This window comes from Trachemys scripta, chromosome 22, assembly GCF_013100865.1.
Source record: "Trachemys scripta elegans isolate TJP31775 chromosome 22, CAS_Tse_1.0, whole genome shotgun sequence".
Lineage (NCBI taxonomy): Eukaryota > Metazoa > Chordata > Testudines > Emydidae > Trachemys > Trachemys scripta.
The window spans coordinates 16,252,778-16,271,499 of record NC_048319.1 but is presented as its reverse complement, the minus strand read 5'-3'; the positions used below and the strand labels follow the sequence as shown (position 1 = coordinate 16,271,499).

Genomic DNA, 18,722 nt, shown 5'->3' with positions numbered 1-18,722 from the left:
GATAAAAACAAACAAACAATCTACTTATGAGGGGAGATGAATTTTAGCAGCTAATTTACATTCTTTCATCTAAGGGCTTAATTTTAAAATGTTAATTAGCCCGCTCTAGATCACAAGCACAAGGCATAACAGCTTGCTGAAAAAGGCAAAGAGATTAGGAAGCTCACCTGGTTCTGAGTCAGAATTTCCTGCAGAAGGTTCACAGAAGCTTGATGGCATAAAGACATTGTTCTTTGTTACTGTAGTCAAGAAAAAAGTTACTAAGAAAAAAACCACACATACAGACACAAGAGATTAGTTTCCCTCATTGTAAAGTCCCGCCCTTCAATATAATAATGGATCAGCTGATACTGAACTCAAATAAAGAATTAAACAAGGGTAACACATAATTAATGCCAATCAACATAAGTTTAATGGAAAATAGACTAACAATATTTTTTGATGGTATTACAGATTTGGTTGATAAAAATAATAGTGTTGATGTATACTTAGACTTCTATAAAGGCATTTGACTTAGTACTGCATGACACTTTGATTAAAAAACTAGAACAACATAAAACTAACAAAGCACACATTAAACAGATTAAGAAACCGCTTGAGTGGGTGTGTTTCTAGTGGGGTCCTGCAATGATCGGTTCCTGGGCCTATGCTGTTTAACATTTTTTATCAATGACCTGGTGGAAGAAAATATAAAATCATCACTGATAAAGTTTGCAGATGACACAAAGATTGGGTGAATGGTAAATAATGAAGAGGACAGGTAACTGATACTGAGCAATCTGGATCACTTGGTCTACTGGGCGCAAGCAAACAATATGTGTTTTAATACAGCTAAATGTCAATGTATACACCAAGGAACAAAGAATGTAGACCATACTTACACAATGGGGGCCTCAATCCTGGGAAGCAGTGACTCTGAAAAAGATTTGGGGGGTCATGGTAGGTAATCAGCTGAACAGGAGCTCCCAGTCCAACACTGTGGCCAAAACGGCTAATGCAATCCTTGGACGCATAAATGGGAATCTCAAGCAGAAGTAGAGAGGTTATTTTACCTCTGTATTTGCTCTGGTGCAACTGTTGCTGGAATACCGTGTACAGTTCTGGTGTCCACAATTTAAGAAGGATGTTGATAAATTGGAGAGGGTTCAGAGAAGAGCCACAAGAATGATTAAAGGATTGAAAAACATGCCTTACAGTAATAGACTCCAGGAGCTCAATCTATTTGGCTTAACAAAGAGAAGACTAAGAGGCGACTTAATTCCAATCTACACGTACCTACATGGGGAATAAATATTTGATAATGGGCTCTTCGATCTAACAGAGAAGGGTCTAACAAGAGCCAATGGCTGGAAGTGGAAGCTACAACAATTCAGACTGGAAATAAGGTGTACATTTAACAGTGAGAGTAATTAACCACTGGAACAATTTACCAAGGGTCGTGGTGGATTCTCCATCACTGAATTTTTAAGTCAAGATTGGAGGTTTTTTCTAAAAGATATGCTCTAGTTCAAACAAAAATTACTTAATGGAAGTTCTCTGGCCTGTCTTCTGGGAGGTCAGAGTTGCTTGGTCGCAACAGTCACTTCCGGCCTTAAAAGCTATGAATATATCAACATGTGAATTTCAAACTGGAAAAGATGTTAAAAGTCAAGCACTCAAAAGTTAGGAAATGCCAAAGCTGGCAACAGAAGAGTAATATCTACTTCTTTAAAGACACCACATACAGGATTTCCTCTGTCGGGTCCCACCTAGACTAGGATTGGGAGGTATGTTTGCTTAATATTCTAACATGTTTGAATCAACACTTTTGAAAAGTCTAGTGTGGACAAGCAGTGAATAATTTAACACGTGCTAAACTGGTTAAATTGAAGCCTAAAAGAGAGCCTAAGTTTCAACTCTAGCAGCTTAGTATGTGTTAAATGCAACGTGCCTTATCTATACTACTTTTCAGAATTGTTAGCATATTGTAGCAAACACCCTTTAACATCACACCTTTTATTCTAGTCTAGACAAAGCCTTGGCAAGTAGGTAGCTCAAGAGATCTCTTACTCATGTCTATGTAAAAAGCACATACAGCTACACCAATCGCAAGGCAATTGCTAAGATATACTCCCACGAGGCACGCATTTTTAGTGTCAGGCTTCTGAAAAAAGACATCCTGAAAGAAACAAAAACACCAGATGGTGGAAGAAAATGAATCCTCTCAAATGAAGAGCAATCATCACTGTACTGATAGTCTGATAAGGAACTCATCCTAGAAACTGAGGCCAAGCTAATGTGGCTTGAAGAACACACATAAAAGCACACGGTCATCTCCATGCTTGCAGCAGCACAGACTTGGCCAAAAGATTCTCTACTCTGGATAGTGCAAGCAATGAGCAGGCCCTAGGACTAGGAGGAGTTTCCCAGTACCACACACAATGGCTCATACCATGGAGAGATGCAATTAGACATCTATGAAAGGACAGGTTACTTACTTATACAATAACTAGAGTTCTTAGAGAGATTTTGTCCCTCTAAGTGCTCCACCCCAGATGCGCATGCACCCATGTACTTTCAAAAAGAGATTTTTGGTCTGCACCTGCACGCTATACATTCTTATGCTCTAATCTGAGGGCACATTGGGGAGGATGGAATTGATGCCACTCCAGTTTCTTCTCAAACCACAAAATCCAGCCAGAGGCAAGGATTCTGAAGTAGAGGGGAAGGAGGGCAGGTAGTGGAGCACCCATAGGGACAAACATCTCAAAGAACTCTAATTGCCATAAAAGTAAATAACCTAGCCTTCTCCTTTGAGCAATTGTTCCTATGAGTGCTGTTGTAATAATTGGGCCTACAGATTTACTCTAACTGTGAGCAAATGTGAAAAGTGAAACTCATAAAATGTCAGAATAACCTATAACACATGTTGGTGGGAAAATGTGAAAAATGAAGACAAAAAGATTAAATTAGTCTAAACAAAAGGCCCACTACTAAAATTCAAGGACTGTTAAAGTCATGCCTAGTAAACAAGCATGAAACCAGAAATCAATTAACCAAAATTTGGTTGGAAATTAGGCCTAATTTGTTCACAAATTAATGATGGTTCCTTTTCAGGGTCCTCAAAAAGAAAATCTTGGCGGGGGGTGAGGAGGGAAAGTTGGCTACCGCGACAGTGTCTGTGTCAGAAGAGGATGGAAGGAGCTTCACCACCTTGGTTGTCATTCCCACCATCTCCTGGAACCCCACCTGACCACTGTGCCTTCATTATCCTGATCCTGAGAGATGTCTTAACCAGACAAAGCCATCTCAGTAGGGGCAGGGGAAAAGGGTGTCAAGTGGAAAGGTAGTGGAATCTTGGACAGAGATCTCCAAGTCCCAGAAGGGATCATCCAGTTTCTATAATGTGCAAGTGTGGGGCAAGAGGCTAGAGGCGTCATTCCCAGTAGCCATGTTGTCATCAAAGTGTGAGACTGTACCAGCAGAAGATCCCTCTTGGTACCTCTCAGTAGAGGGCAGTCAGGTTCTTCAGACACTTGAAAGTTCTCTTTCACAAGGGATCTAGTCAGCACTGGCAAAGCAGGGCACTGAGTGGCTGGTTAAAATGGAGCTGAAGATACTGGGGATGGTAAGGCCAGGCAATCAGTCAATCCTTATGCGCCTGGCCCATAGAAGTGGGGTCAGGGTCAGAGATGAAGCTGGCTTCCTCAAGGAGTTTGTGTGTCTGGAAGACCAGCATCAGTGCTAAGCTGGGCTGCTTACTGAGAGATTTCTGGGTGAGTGAAATACTGTAAATCTTTTTTGCTGGTATGGAGAGGTCAGCACCAGAGGGGATAGGAGCCTCGGTAATATGCGTACTAGGACACTAGGTCTCCTTGCTACCCAACTTCTGGGGCAACTTCTCCCTCTTCCTAGGCTCTCTCCTGGAGGACCTTGGGTGTGTGTGTGTTTTTTTTTTTTTTTTTTTAAAGATGTCAGGGTCTCTAAAGCTGTCCACAGGTCTCTGCTTATTGAAGCTGGAACCACAGAAGTTGCTGGGGCACCCAGATTGTCTGAGGCCAATGTATCAGGTGTGGGGAGTGAGAAGAGAGTACTTGGGCCCTGAGGCAGTAGCAGATCTCAAGGAATGTTCCATAAGGAGTAACTTGAGCCTGTCTTCTTTCAGCTTCCTAGAACTGCTCTTAAAACCAGTGCAGACCTTGCACTCAGATGGAATGCGAGACTCTCTGAGACAGCAGAGGCAGCTGGAATGTCAGTCACTGAGGGGAAAAGACTTATTAAAGGTCAGGCAGGGTTTGAAGCCTGGAGTTTTGGGCATACCCACCCTACCCACTCCTCTAAAAAAGGCCACAGACAAAGAGAGACCAGGGTCTCAGGGGGGAGAAAGGAGGCCCCAACTACAAAAACAAAAAGGGGAACCACCCAAAGCACCCCAACGTGTGCAGGGAATTAATACAATAAAACAGAATAAAAAATAAAGACAAGCAAGCTAGATGAACTCAAAGCTAACAGACCACAACACTCCATCTCTAGCCACAGACAGTTAGGAAGGAACTGGAGTGGTCGCATATCTCCGTTCTCCCATATATACTCTTTCATCGCAGCACAGGGACAGACCACCTGGACACTGCTACCAAAAACCTCTGATCAAAAGCATACGGGTGTGTGCACACAGCTGGAGGGGAGCACCCACAGGGACAACTACTCAAAGAACAAAATTTTTGATAACATAACAGTCAACTGTCTTACAAAGAGTTGAAACTTAGCTTAAATTACTTCCAAAGAGACAAAGCTAACGAAATAAAAGCACTCCACATCCCAAAAAAGTGTGTCCACACATGGGGTTATGTTATATCAGCAGTTACAGTGCTATAATTATACTGGTATAGTTATACCGGTAAATTTTCCCATGTAGACAATGCTTAAGGGAAGTATTTATGAGAATTTAAATGCACCACCTTATCTTAGAAAGTATTTGGCACCAGGTTGGTCCAACTATGAAGATCTAATGCTTGCCTCTTGTGAAGTCTAAAATCAATATTTCCCAGAAAATAACTGCCCATGCAACAAACCCAAGCTCACTAGATAAGAGACTCAAAGCAGATTCACAAACCATTGCTATAATCAACAAACCTTTTCACCCTACCTCACCAGGCGTAGGGTGATCCAGTCCTGGACCCTGTCACCTGGCAGCAGGCTACTTGACTGGGATGGAATGCAAGACCCCGGCTGAGAGACTCATCTTGGTAAAAGCCAGGTTGAGTCTAAATCCCTATCAGGATTAGCATGGGGCTGCTGGAGTCGAATCATATCATATCTGGGTCACCCTGGGACTGCTGGAACATGGAGTCCTCGCAACCTCTGATTCTGTTAAAGAGTTTTTAATGTGAAGAGCACTGATGGCAAACACATCAAAGTTGGCTTCTCCAGACTTCTCTGAACGCTAGCAATAAGTAGTACTGATGATCTGGAGAGCCATTCAAATTAACTCCATCTTTGAGGAATTCAGGACACTCCCTATCTTCAAAGCAATAATAAAATGCCCATTGTGCCAATAATAAGCAAGTACTCTGGGCCAAGAATCCCCTCTGCTAGAGCTCTCCCTCCCAGGTATAATCTGTAATTTCTCACGACTTGTGGGATTTGGAGGTCCAGTCTTGGAGAAGATGTGATACTGGTCTGCACCAGGCAGGGAAGTCCTAATGTCATTATTCTGATTACTACAATATAGGGTATCTATTCAGTGTTTCTGAATTCACCACTGACAATGTCATACAAAAAACATTTGCTATCACCTGATCATGTACTCTGAGTACAGTTAAAACTGATGCTCAATGAGTAAAACAATCTGTGTCTGCCAAGCCTGTGGTGCTTGAGATCACGTGCGTCTCATCTTGCTGAGCCATGTGTGATACAGTTGCATGATTAAAGACCAGTTGGATCTTGTGATGCGGAATGATATTCTAACACCTCTCAAAAGATAGATCTGAGTAGTCAGTCCTTCCCATAGAGAAATGTGAACACACAGTCAGTGAAAGCCAACAAGTTACTACCCTCCAACAACTAACAATAGCGGACACTGACGCCTCCAGTTAGGTGCCAGTCATAATGCTGATAAAGCTGATATGCTAGTTTATTCTGGAGTATCTTTTGGAGAGGGGAGAATGAACTAGCCAAGTGGCTGACATTCCCCAAATAATGAAAACATTAAGAACAGTCGCTGCCTTAAAGGGTAACTGCAAGGGCCAGGTTAGAATCACCATCATATGAATAAGAAATCCTACAAAGGCTAAATACCAAAGTGTCTCACAGGGCATAGGTTCTCCTTAATTAAACTGGGGGGAGGGGAGTTGCTGTTACTCCATTTTAGTAGGATTTCAAATAAATGACAAACTCAATGAGGCAATGCCTCCAAGCAGTGTCTCTTCATTAATAGCCACCCGGGTGAATCATCTAAGAGCGAACGAGTTATAAATTTTACATGTCGTAGGACTGACCAGTGATGACTCCTTGTGAATTGATGCTCTATGTGCCCAAGAGACTATTGTGCCCCGTGCCAGTGACCAGGGGTCTAGTGCCAAGCTTTCATCTTCAAATGTACTTCCATTTAATGGGCACTGTGATGAAGGTTACCAGCAGAGAGGTGCTCAGACAAAGCACAGCAAAGACTGAACCTAATCTTGCCTGGGGCTCAAATCTGAGTCAGCAGAATAGTTCTTCTGTCCGCCACTCCCACATACACACTTCCCGCTGAAACATTAGAGACTGTCCACAACTTGAGAGGAGACACTGAATGGGATGGATCAGTGCTTTCATGCTTTGAAGAACTCAAAAGTGAAATTGCAGATCTACTAACTATGGTTTAAGCAACAGAGGGTCCTGTGGCACCTTGAAGACTAACAGAAGTATTGGAGCATAAGCTTTCGTGGGTTAATGCCCACTTCATCAGACGCAAGATTCACCCACAAAAGCTTATGCCCCAATACTTCTCTTAGTCTTAAAGGTGCCACAGGACCCTCTGTTGCTTTTTACAGATTCAGACTAACACAGCTACCGCTCTGTTACTTAACTATGGTTTGTAACCTGTCCTTTAAATTGGCGTCTGTACCCAATGACTGGAAGATAGCTAATGTAACGCCAATATTTTAAAAGGGCTCTAGAGGTGATCCCGGCAATTACAGACATCAACTAATTTGCCCGGTAAGTCTAACATCAGTACCGGGCAAATTAGTTGAAACAATAGTAAAGAATAAAATTGTCAGGCACATAGAAGAACATAAATTGATGGGCAAAAGTCAACATAGTTTCTGTAACGGGAAATTGTGTCTTACTAATCTATTAAGAGTTCTTTGAAGGGGTCAACAAACATGTGGACAAGGGGGATCCAGTGGACGTAGTGTACTTAGATTTCCAGAAAGCCTTTGACAAGTTCCCTCACCAAAGGCTCTTATGTAAATTAAGTTGTCATGGGATAAGAGGGAAAATCTTTTCATGGATTGAGAACTGGTTAAAAGACAGGGAACAAAGAGTAGGAATAAATGGTAAATTTTCAGAATGGAGAGGGGTAACTAGTGGTGTTCCCCAAGGGTCAGTCCTAGGACCAATCCTATTCAACTTATTCATAAATGATCTGGAGAAAGGGGTAAAAAGTGAGGTGGCAAAGTTTGCAGATGATACTAAACTGCTCAAGATAGTGAAGACCAAAGCAGACTGTGAAGAACTTCAAAAAGATCTCACAAAACTAAGTGATTGGGCAACAAAATGGAAAATGAAATTTAATGTGCATAAATGTAAAGTAGTGCACATTGGAAAAAATAACCCCAACTATACATATAATATGATGGGGGCTAATTTAGCTACAACGAATCAGGAAAAAGATCTTGGGAATCATCGTGGATAGTTCTCTGAAGACGTCCACGCAGTGTGCAGCGGCAGTCAAAAAAGCAAACAGGATGTTAGGAATCATTAAAAAGGGGATAGAGAATAAGATGGAGAATATCTTATTGCCCTTATATAAATCCATGGTACTCCCATATCTTGAATACTGCGTTCAGATGTGGTCTCCTCATCTCAAAAAAGATATACTGGCATTAGAAAAGGTTCAGAGAAGGGAAACTAAAATGATTAGGGGTTTGGAACGGGTCCCATATGAGGAGAGATTAAAGAGGCTAGGACTTTTCAGCTTGGAAAAGAGGAGACTAAGGGGGAATATGACAGTGGTATATAAAATCATGAGTGATGTGGAGAAAGTGAATAAGGAAAAGTTATTTACTTGTTCCCATAATATAAAAACTAGGGTCCACCAAATGAAATTAATGGGCAGAAGGTTTAAAACAAATACAAACAAGTTCTTCTTCACACAGCGCACAGTCAACTTCTGGAACTCCTTGCCTGAGGAGGTTGTGAAGGCTAGGACTATAACCGGGTTTAAAAGAGAACTGGATAAATTCATGGAGGTTAAGTCCATTAATGGCTATTAGCCAGGATGGGTAAGGAATGGTGTCCCTAGCCTCTGTTTGTCAGAGGGTGGTGATGGACAGCAGGAGAGAGCTCACTTGATCATTACCTGTTAGATTCACTCCCTGTAGGGCACCTAGCATTGGCTACTGTCGGTAGACAGGATACTGGGCTGGATGGACCTTTGGTCTGACCCAGTACGGCCATCCTTATATTCGCATGTTCACGCTTTCCTCTTTCTTAGAAGAATGGCTGGTGTGCCATGCTCAGGGCCATACTGATGGCCAGATTTGGGGTTGGGAAAACGTTTGCCCTCAGTTCAGACTGGCAGGGACCTTGGAGGGTTTCAACTTCCTCTGAAGCATGGGGCTTAGTTCACCTGCTAGGATCATCTGGACATCATCATCTGGCCGTTGCAGGGACCTCAGGCATTGGTGGAAACCTTGGTCTCTCTCGTTCTCTTCACTGTTTAATCTGAGTCCTGGATATTTTAGACTAACTGAAGTTTTAGGGCTAAGAATAGGAACAACTGGGTGAATTTTAATGGCCTATGATCTAGAGAAGGGCAGACTAGGTTGTCTAATGGTCCCTTCTAGCCTTACACTGTATGAAACTAAACAGCTATCACCAAGGCTTTCAGGGAACCTACAACATGATTGATCCTTGATTGGGGTTCCTAGGTTCTGCTGTAGTACAGATAATTAACAGAGCCCCATCATGCAAGTACTGTACAGACAGAAAATAAAGAACTTACAGGCTAGATGTCAGACAGGACATGACAATGGAGAATACAAACTGGGTGGAACAACAAGAAAAACAAATTAGCAAAAAAACTGAAGTCTCAGCTCATCTCTTGCTTAACTAATGCTAGCTGGCACTGATTTGGAAGCATCACAGAAGTAGACAGATTAAGGAGCAACTTGAGGGAAAATTTGGCAGCTTTACCATTTGTATTGGGGAGTGTGCCCCCACCACCAATGTATGGGGAACAATGTAAGAGAGTTGGGTAGATGCTGGAGGAAGCAGTAGACAGGCAAGTGATGAAGATCACCTTCATCATGCCAGGGATGGCAAAGTCAACAGTTTGATAAGTTAATAGATCTGAAGGAAAAGGTGGGACTAAATGGTGAAGAGTCTTAAAAAGCAAGGATTCTGTTTGAAGCAGTGGAGGAGGTGGAGCCTGTAGAGAGGCACAGAGGGAGGTGATGTACCAGGAAGGTGAACCCAGTAGCAGCATTTTGAATAGACTTGAATAGAATGCTGTGGCTGCTTTCATGGCCAGAGAAGAGACTAGTAATCAAGGCAGATGAAAATGCCTGAACAAGAGCCTTGATGGTCTAGACAGAAAGAAAAGGCTGAATCTTGGAAACTTTAGCAGCAAGACTTGGACACTGCCTGGAAGTGTGGATCGAGAGACAAAGATGAGTCAAAGATGATGCCCCAATTACAGGCCTAAGTGACGGTGTTATCCACAATGACAGAAATAATGATCCAAGGCCTGGAAACTTGCTTTACTGTGAGAAACTAAAAAAGGTCACTATTTATTTTATCTAAAGACTAGTTATGGGTTGGCTTGATAAGTCTATGAACAGTAGAAAAGGTTTCAATAGATATAGTTTGTACTGTATCTAACAGACAAAGATATAACAAGATCCAATGGTTGGAAGCTTAAGCTAGACAAATTCAGACTAGAAATAAGATGCACTTTCTTTGAATCAAAACTGCATGTCTTTCTAAATGATTCTGTCTAGCTGAACCAGAAGTTATGGATTTGATGCAGGAATTACTGAGTGAAATTTTATGGTCTGTGTTATGCAAGAGGTCAGACTAGATGATCACAATAATCTTTCCTGGCCTTAATCTATGAATCTATGAGTAAAGAAAGTTGTTTAATATCCCTGCTTTGTCTACTGATTTAAGCCCACATGCCTCACTGTCTTGCTTCAGTTGTGGCAGTGATGTGGATGAGACTTAGGTTCATGAGTGAAGGCAGAGGCAAAAGCAGCACAATTTAAAGGAAAGAGGATCTGCTCGCCCTCCACTTTAGATAGTCTGTCCACAGCATGGAAGATGATGGCAGAACTGGAGAATTAGACAGAAACCAAGGAAGTACATCTTCTCTCTTATTTTCTTGCTGTAAAAGAATTAGAAAACCCTTTACCTGTCTGTGAAGGAGGGAACTGTGTTAAAGATGAAGTTCTTTCACGTTTTACAGGAGGACAGTAACTCCCATCCTCACGGTCAGATTCTGTAGAGATAAAGGATTTAAGAGATAAAACAGACAAAATTCTGATTAGACAGCAACTAGTGTTCTAAAATAACTAAAATACTTTCTTACCTTCTCCATCTTCTGGACTTGACCCATCTGCTGACCTCTGTAATCACAAGATAAGTTAAGATTTTATATCACAGACCAATATAAAAAAATACCCCACTCTTTAGATAATCCCATATGCCTTAATTGTTGGGTTTGGACACTTTCTGCTATCACAGGTTGGTATTCAAACTGTAAAATCAGAGTAAATTATGTTCAAACATACTGGACATCAGACAGACTCTCACTTAACAGGATGTAAGCAAAAAGCACAAATGCGCAGTAATTAAGATGAATGGAAAGATTATTTTTTGTATGTCTTTTGTAACTAGCTGTATCTGAAAGTACACTCCCAAGTGCTAAGTACCTGATATAAGCTATGAAAATGTTCACTAAAGCAATTCTAGTATTTCTATATTTTGAAAGCCCACAACTGATGAATGTTTGTGTGTCTGACTGGCTCAGGAAATTAAAATAAGTTCTTGTTTAAACCCAAAAAATTCTAACTTCACTATAAGTGTGTAAACTTCTTGGGAGTTTATTCTAAACCACTAGTGCACAAATTCCTTAAATATAAATAAACAGACCACTCAACAGAAAGCAAAATTAGGTTTTTTTTAAGTGTTCAAAGAATTTTACAAGATGCAGTGCTACACGGTTGTCTCCACTGGTAGTGGATCAAAACTGAAACTAGTATAAGAAACCATGATTAAGGCTACGATTTAGTCATGGAGGTCATGGAAGTCACAGAATCCATGACTTCCAGCGACCTCTGTGAATTCAGCCTGTGGGGCTTGGGAGCTGCAGGATCTGCAGCCGCACATGGGGGCCAGGAGCTGCGGGATACCCCTGCCGCCTCTTGCAGCTCCCCGAGCTCCAACCTGCCACAGGTGGTGGGGGTACCCCACAGCTGCGAGAACTGTGGGGGCACCCAGAGCTGTGCAGGGTGGGGGCCCCCAGAGCTCCCGGCCCCTGCAGCCAGCGGGGAACCCCTGGATCTGCAGGTGGGAGGAGTACCTCACAGGGGACTCTGGAGCTCCAATAAACAAACCAGGTGGGGGCCCCCAGAGCTCCTGCCCAACTGCAGGCAGCGTGGGGACCTGCAGATCCCCATTTTGTCACAGATTTTTAGTAAAGGTCACAGATAGATCACGGTTTCTGTTAAGTATCAGAGGGGTAGCCGTGTTAGTCTGAATCTGTAAAAAGCAACAGAGGGTCCTGTGGCACCTTTGAGACTAACAGAAGTACTGGGAGCATAAGCTTTCGTGGGTCAGAACCTCACTTCTTCAGATGCAAGTAATGGAAATCTCCAGAGGCAGGTATATATCAGTGTGGAGATAACGAGGTTAGTTCAATCAGGGAGGGTGAGGTGCTCTGCTAGCAGTTGAGGTGTGAACACCAAGGGAGGAGAAACTGTTTCTGTAGTTGGATAGCCATTCACAGTCTTTGTTTAATCCTGATCTGATGGTGTCAAATTTGCAGATGAACTGAAGCTCAGCAGTTTCTCTTTGGAGTCTGGTCCTGAAGTTTTTTTGCTGTAAGATGGCTACCTTAACATCTGCTATTGTGTGGCCAGGGAGATTGAAGTGTTCTCCTACAGGTTTTTGTATATTGCCATTCCTGATATCTGACTTGTGTCCATTTATCCTCTTGCGTAGTGACTGTCCAGTTTGGCCAATGTACATAGCAGAGGGGCATTGCTGGCATATGATGGCATATATAACATTGGTGGACGTGCAGGTGAATGAGCCGGTGATGTNGGTTACATACCACAGTTAGTAGTTTTGCAACTTCATATTTGAGTTCCTTCAGAACTCTTGGGTTCATACTACCTGGTCCTGCTGACTTACTGTTTCAGTTTTTTCCTCAAAATCTCCTCTATTGATGCCTCAATCTGGGACAGTTCCTCAGATTTGTTACCTAAAAAGAATGGCTTAGGTGTAGAACTCTTTCTCATCCTCTGCAGTGAAGACTGATGTAAAGAATTTATTTAGCTTCTCCCCAATGTTCTTGTTGTCTTTGAGTGCTCCTTTAGCACTCAATCGAATGGCCCCACTGATTGTTTGGCAGGCTTCCTGCTTCTGGTGTACTTAAAAAACAACAAGGAGTCTGGTGGCACCTTAAAGACTAACAGATTTATTTGGGCATAAGCTTTCGTGAGTAAAAACCTCACTTCTTCGGATGCATCCGAAGAAGTGAGGTTTTTACTCACGAAAGCTTATGCCCAAATAAATCTGTTAGTCTTTAAGGTGCCACCAGACTCCTTGTTGTTTTTTAAGTACACCAGAAGCAGGAAGCCTGCCAAACAATCAGTGGGGCCATTCGATTGAGTGCTAAAGGAGCACTCAAAGACAACAAGAACATTGGGGAGAAGCTAAATAAATTCTTTACATCAGTCTTCACTGCAGAGGATGAGAAAGAGTTCTACACCTAAGCCATTCTTTTTAGGTAACAAATCTGAGGAACTGTCCCAGATTGAGGCATCAATAGAGGAGATTTTGAGGAAAAAACTGAAACAGTAAGTCAGCAGGACCAGGTAGTATGAACCCAAGAGTTCTGAAGGAACTCAAATATGAAGTTGCAAAACTACTAACTGTGGTATGTAACCTACTACTTAAATGAGCCTCTGTCCCCGATGACAAGAGAATAGCTAATGTTACACCAATTTTTTTTTAAAAGGCTCTAGAGGCAATCCTGGCAATTATAGGCTAGTGTGCCTAACTTCAGTGCCAGGCAAATTGTTGAAACTATAGTAAAGAACAGAATTATCAGACATATAAAGGAACACAGTATGTTGAGGAACAGTCAGCCTGGCTTTTGTATAGGGAAATCATGCCTTGCCGATGTTTAGAATTCATTGAGGGGGTCAAACATGTGGAAAAGAGTGATTCAGTAGACACAATGCACTTAGACTTTCAGAAAGCCTTTGACAAGGTCCCTCACCAAAGGCACGTATGCCATGACTGCTTAGATTGCTTAAGAGGGAAGGTCCTCTTATGGATCAGTAACTGGTTAAAAAGATAGGAAACAAAGTGTAGAACTAAACGGTCAGTTTTCACAATGGAGAGAGCTAAATAGTGGAATCCCCCAAGGATGCGTACTGGGAGCAGTGCTCTTCAACATGTCCATAAATGATCTGGAAAAAGGGATAAACAGTGAGATGGCAAAGTTTGCAGATGATACAAAATTACTCAACATAGTTGCAGTCAGATTTGACTGCGAAGAGTTACAAAAGGGTCTCATTAAACTGGCTGACTAGGCAACACAATGGCTGATGAAATTCAGTGTTGATAAATGCGAAGTAATGCATGCTGGAAAACGTGATCCCAACTATACGTACAAAATGATGGGATCTAAATTAATTGTTTCCACTCAAAAAAGATCTTGGAGTCATCATGGATAGTTCTCTGAAAACATCTACTCAATATGCACCAGCAGTTATAAAAGGAAACAGAATGCTAGCTTAGAAACCATTAGGAAAGGATAAGACAGAAAATATAATACCACTATATAAATCCATCGTACACTCACACCTTGAATACTTCATGCAGTTCTAGTCAGCCCATCTCAAAACATATCTACTAGAATTGAAAAAAGTATAATGATTGGCCCAAAAAAAAAAAAAAAAAAAAAAAAAAGACTAAGGGTAAGGAACAGCTTCCATACGAGGAGAGATTAAAAGGACTAGGGCAGTCCATCTTAGAAAAGAGAGGACTAAGGGGGGAGGATATGATAAAGGTCTTTAAAATCATGACGGGTGTGGAGAAAGTGGATAGGGAAGCCTTATTTACCCCTTCGCATAACACAAGAACCAGGGGTCACCCAATGAAATTAATAAGCAGCAGGTTTATAACAAACATAAGGAAGTACTTCTTTACACAACACACTGTCAACCTGTAGAACACACTGCTAATGGATGTTGAGAGGGTCAAAAGTGTAACTGGGTTCAAAAAATAATTTAGGTAAGTTCATGGAGGATAGGTCTATCAACAACTCTTAGCCAAGATGGCCAGGGATGCAACCCTGTGTTCTGGGTGTCCCTAAACCTCTGACTGAGAAAAGCTGGACTGGATATCGGGATGGATTACTCAATAATTGCCCTGTTCTGTTCATTCCCTCTAAAGCATCTGGCACCAGCCACTGCCGGAAGACAGTATACTGAGCTTGATGGACCATTTGTCTGACCAAGTATAGATATTCTGCGTGCACTTACGATTGGTTTAGTCAATATATCCTAATCCAACTCCTAAACAGAATCATAGAATCACAAGGTTAGAAGAGACTGCAATGGTCATCTAGTCTAACCCCCTGCCAAGATGCAGGATTGGTTGTGTCTAAACCATCCAAGGCAGATGACTATCCAGTCTCATCTTGAAAACCTCCAGTGAAGGAGCTTCCACAACCTTCTGAGGCAGGCTGTTCCATTTCCTACTGTTCTTACAGTTAGGAAGTTTTTCCTGAGATTTAATCTAAATCTGCTATGCTGTAGTTTGAACCTACTGCTAAATCTGTAGCTGAAAGAAATTAGATGGAAATAAGAAGATGCTCTTCTAATGTATGTGCACGTGACCCTTTTTCTATTTTCCCTTTATCACCAGTGATTTAAAGAGTTCCCCATTAGTGGGAATCTTTAATACAGCAAGAGGAGAGAATGTTTAACATAGGTTTTTACAATCATGTAATCGCAAACCAACACATAAGCAGGTTGATAGCATCCCTTTAAATCAATGGGAATCCTTCCACTGACTTCAAAGGCGCCAGGATAATTTCCTTACAAAGTTATTGTTCCAATGATAATATTATACATATTGTAGTTTGAAGGGCTGGTTCAGACACATGGGAGATCAGAAAACATAATGTGGTGCGGTCTAAACATTTTATTGGCTTGAATGACCACATTACTCATTGAAGTCCTTGTCATTTGTGAGTTATGCAGGTTATCCCAAGCAAGCATCAATAAAACAATGCTCAACTGCTACATTCTGTGGGTGAAGTGTATCAATATTAGGAAGCCTTATCAGTAAGGCCTTACCAATTTCACGGCTCTGAAAAACATGTAATGGACCCTGAAATAAGCCCTCCCCATGAAATTCTGATCTCTCCCATGCTGCTGGGAGTGCCCCAGCCGGGGCCCCTAGCTGCAAGTCCCCGCCGGGCTGGGAGGACAGGACTTGCCCTTCCTCTGCACGGCTGCTCGAGATGCGGTGGGGGGGGAATCAGACCCACCTCCGGGTACCTTTTGGGTTGGGACCCCCAACTGTTACAACACTGTGAAATTTCAGATGTAAACATCTGAAAATGTGAAGTTGATCAATTAAAAAAAACCCTGGCCGTAAAATTGATCAAATTGGACCGTGAATTTGGTAGGGCCCTACTCATCAGACATCTATGCAGAGGAAAGAGCTATATATCCACTGCCTCAGAATGAATTCTATGTATCTTAGACCAAAACCTTTACAGATTAAGTCAAGATAAAAAGCATGCATGCCAAATTTGCTAGTGGCTGCTGATGCTGCCAATATCAGTTAAAAAGACAGTGGTTTCAAGAAACAGAAAAAGGAAAATCTCTCGTGCTATTTTTTTTTCCTACTGAGCATGCCCATTGATATGAATGCCTCAGTTTCTCCCCCGCAGCAGAATCCAGAGATAGTTCAGAGCTGTCAATCAGGACTCAGACAGGAAAGCACCAACCACCAATAATTCCAGACTGAAAAACTTTCCAAGCTGTAATTTATGTTAGCAAACCTATGTTAAATATCAGCAATTTCCACTAACCCTAACAACTAAGATATAACTAGCAGCGCAACAAAATCATACAAGGGTGAGAAAATACGATACGCATAAGAAAAATTCAACTTGAGTAATTAAATTCAGACTGCTTAAAAATTTCCTCTACAGTTCTAGCTGGAGGAAGTATGATTCCCTTCTTGTCCCAAACTGTTGAGTAGTGTTGGTGTGCACTGTTAAACAATTGCTGTATTTTAGTGGTGGATGAAATGACCCTGATGAAGAACTTGCTTAAGCATTTTGGAATCCTTTATTATGGGCAGTGCTGGTACCACTGCTTAAAGTTGCATGACACTTCCCATTATAAGACTCTCTTTTCAGTTGCCTATAACTTTGCCAAACTAACTATTTGGGCTTAAATTTTCCATGCTGTGAGTCTGCCTCAGGCTAAATTGTTCTGCAAAGTTTCAGCCAAAACGGTTGGCCATTTCCAAGAACAAAGCTAGAGAAAAATACTTTTTTCCCCTGCTAAATTCCTGGTCACCTCCTTTCTTTGGAAAACTCTAGGGCCCCCATACTTTGGAGCAAGGACTTGAAATTGGTGAGCTGCATGTCAGTAATGTGCCTTTTGCCACCTTCTGTAAAAATTCACCCACATTTTTAAAAAATCCCAGCTTGCACATGCTCAGTAGAGACTTGCTAGAGCTTAACAGCTAAAATCACCGAGTCTGTCCTCACTGAGCATGTCTGAGCCTTTCACAGCTCTTAGTGCTGATTAGATAATGCATGCACCATCCCCACAAAATGAGTGAGCATCCTCCATCCCTGGGCTATAGGGGCAGAGCTGGACTTTCCCTGTAATGGCTACTCTGGTCTGGGGCCAGACCAGGCACCAGAACAGAAAGCAGGGAACCAGTTTCTCCTGTGCTCTCCATGTCTTCCCTGCTGATACCCAGTCAGCATGGAGGAGGAGGACACGGGATTTGAATGCAGAGGGGACAACAGCTGGACCTAAGGCAGTACAGAGGAGGACTGGGGAACAGACTGGGACAAGGAGCCTGCAGGGATGGAGACTGGGACTGAATGCTAGTAGGTGGCAGCAACTAGGAATGGCTTGGCAAGGAAACTAGGTCTGGGAGCCACTGAGGAAAATGGACAGGGGGAGACCTAAGGGAACCAGTTGGAGAGGATAGGGAGACATTTCACAAGGAGCCATAGGGAGAACCAGGACTTGCTGGGCAAAGAGACTGGATCAAGGAGGACCCAGATTGGGTCAGAAGCCTAGGGAGGAGAACTTGTAACCAATTGGGTCAGAGAGAGATCAGGAAGGGAAATGGAACAGTATATCATGTAATCAAAGACTATCAAAATGCATATGCAAAAGGAGGACAAATTAAGATTGCACAGACCACTTTAATTCTGGTATTTCTCAGCTTCTGAGTGCTTGACTTTGCAACATTAACCTAATATTTATTTAAAGGTAATTTAAGGCATCATCGTGACTAAAGTTTCTGCTCTAAGTGTGCCAATACTTAGACCCACTGAATTTCTACAACTCAGGAATCAGAGTCTTCCATAGTGTAAGGCCAGACGGGACCATTATGATCATCTAACCTGATCTCCTGCATAACACAGGCCACAGAACCTCACTCTGTAATTTCTGCATCAAGCCCAAAACTTTTCTTTTAAGAAAGACATCCAGTCTTAAAAGACTAAATGATGGGGAACCCACCACGTCCCTATGATAAATTTTCAACAACGATGGTAATTAACATCTTATTTCTAGTGTAAATTTGTCTACTTTCAGCCTCCAACAACTGGACCTTTTTTCCTGCTAGATTAAAGAGCCCTCTTACTATCAGAAATATCTTCCCCATGCAGACCATGATCAAGTCACCTCTTAATCTTCTCTTGAATAAATTAAACATTGAACTTCTTAAGTCTCTCACCATAAGGTGAGTTTTCCAGACTTTGAGTCATTCTTATAGTTCTTGAAGAATATTCCTAGGATCAGGTACTCTCTCTCCCAAAAATAGTGCCTGAATCTAATCCAATATTTAGAATACACTTGAGAAGTCAATTTCCTCCTTTTGTCAAATACAGCATGGTATGATTGAGGAGTCAAGTTACTCAGGAACCTCACTTCAATAGCTAGGTAATTGTATATAGTCCATGTACTCTATGGCAGGCTGAAACTCAATTCTGTCTCAGTTTCATTTAAATTAGAGAATAAGTGTTTTAAAAT

At 41.9% G+C, this 18,722-nt stretch overlaps 1 protein-coding gene across 5 annotated transcripts in view; it reads right to left on the bottom strand.

Moving 5' to 3' along the window:
• Window positions 1–18,722, bottom strand: part of RANBP3 (RAN binding protein 3) — a 151,774-nt gene that overhangs the window by 112,766 nt on the left and 20,286 nt on the right. For all 5 annotated transcript variants that reach the window (XM_034755051.1, XM_034755048.1, XM_034755050.1 and 2 more), the window contains 3 exons: window positions 10,775–10,811; window positions 10,598–10,684; window positions 168–239 (listed from right to left, as the gene is read on the bottom strand). In XM_034755051.1, the coding sequence (XP_034610942.1) occupies window positions 168–239; window positions 10,598–10,684; window positions 10,775–10,811 (196 nt within the window). The remainder of the gene's footprint in view (window positions 1–167; window positions 240–10,597; window positions 10,685–10,774; window positions 10,812–18,722) is intronic.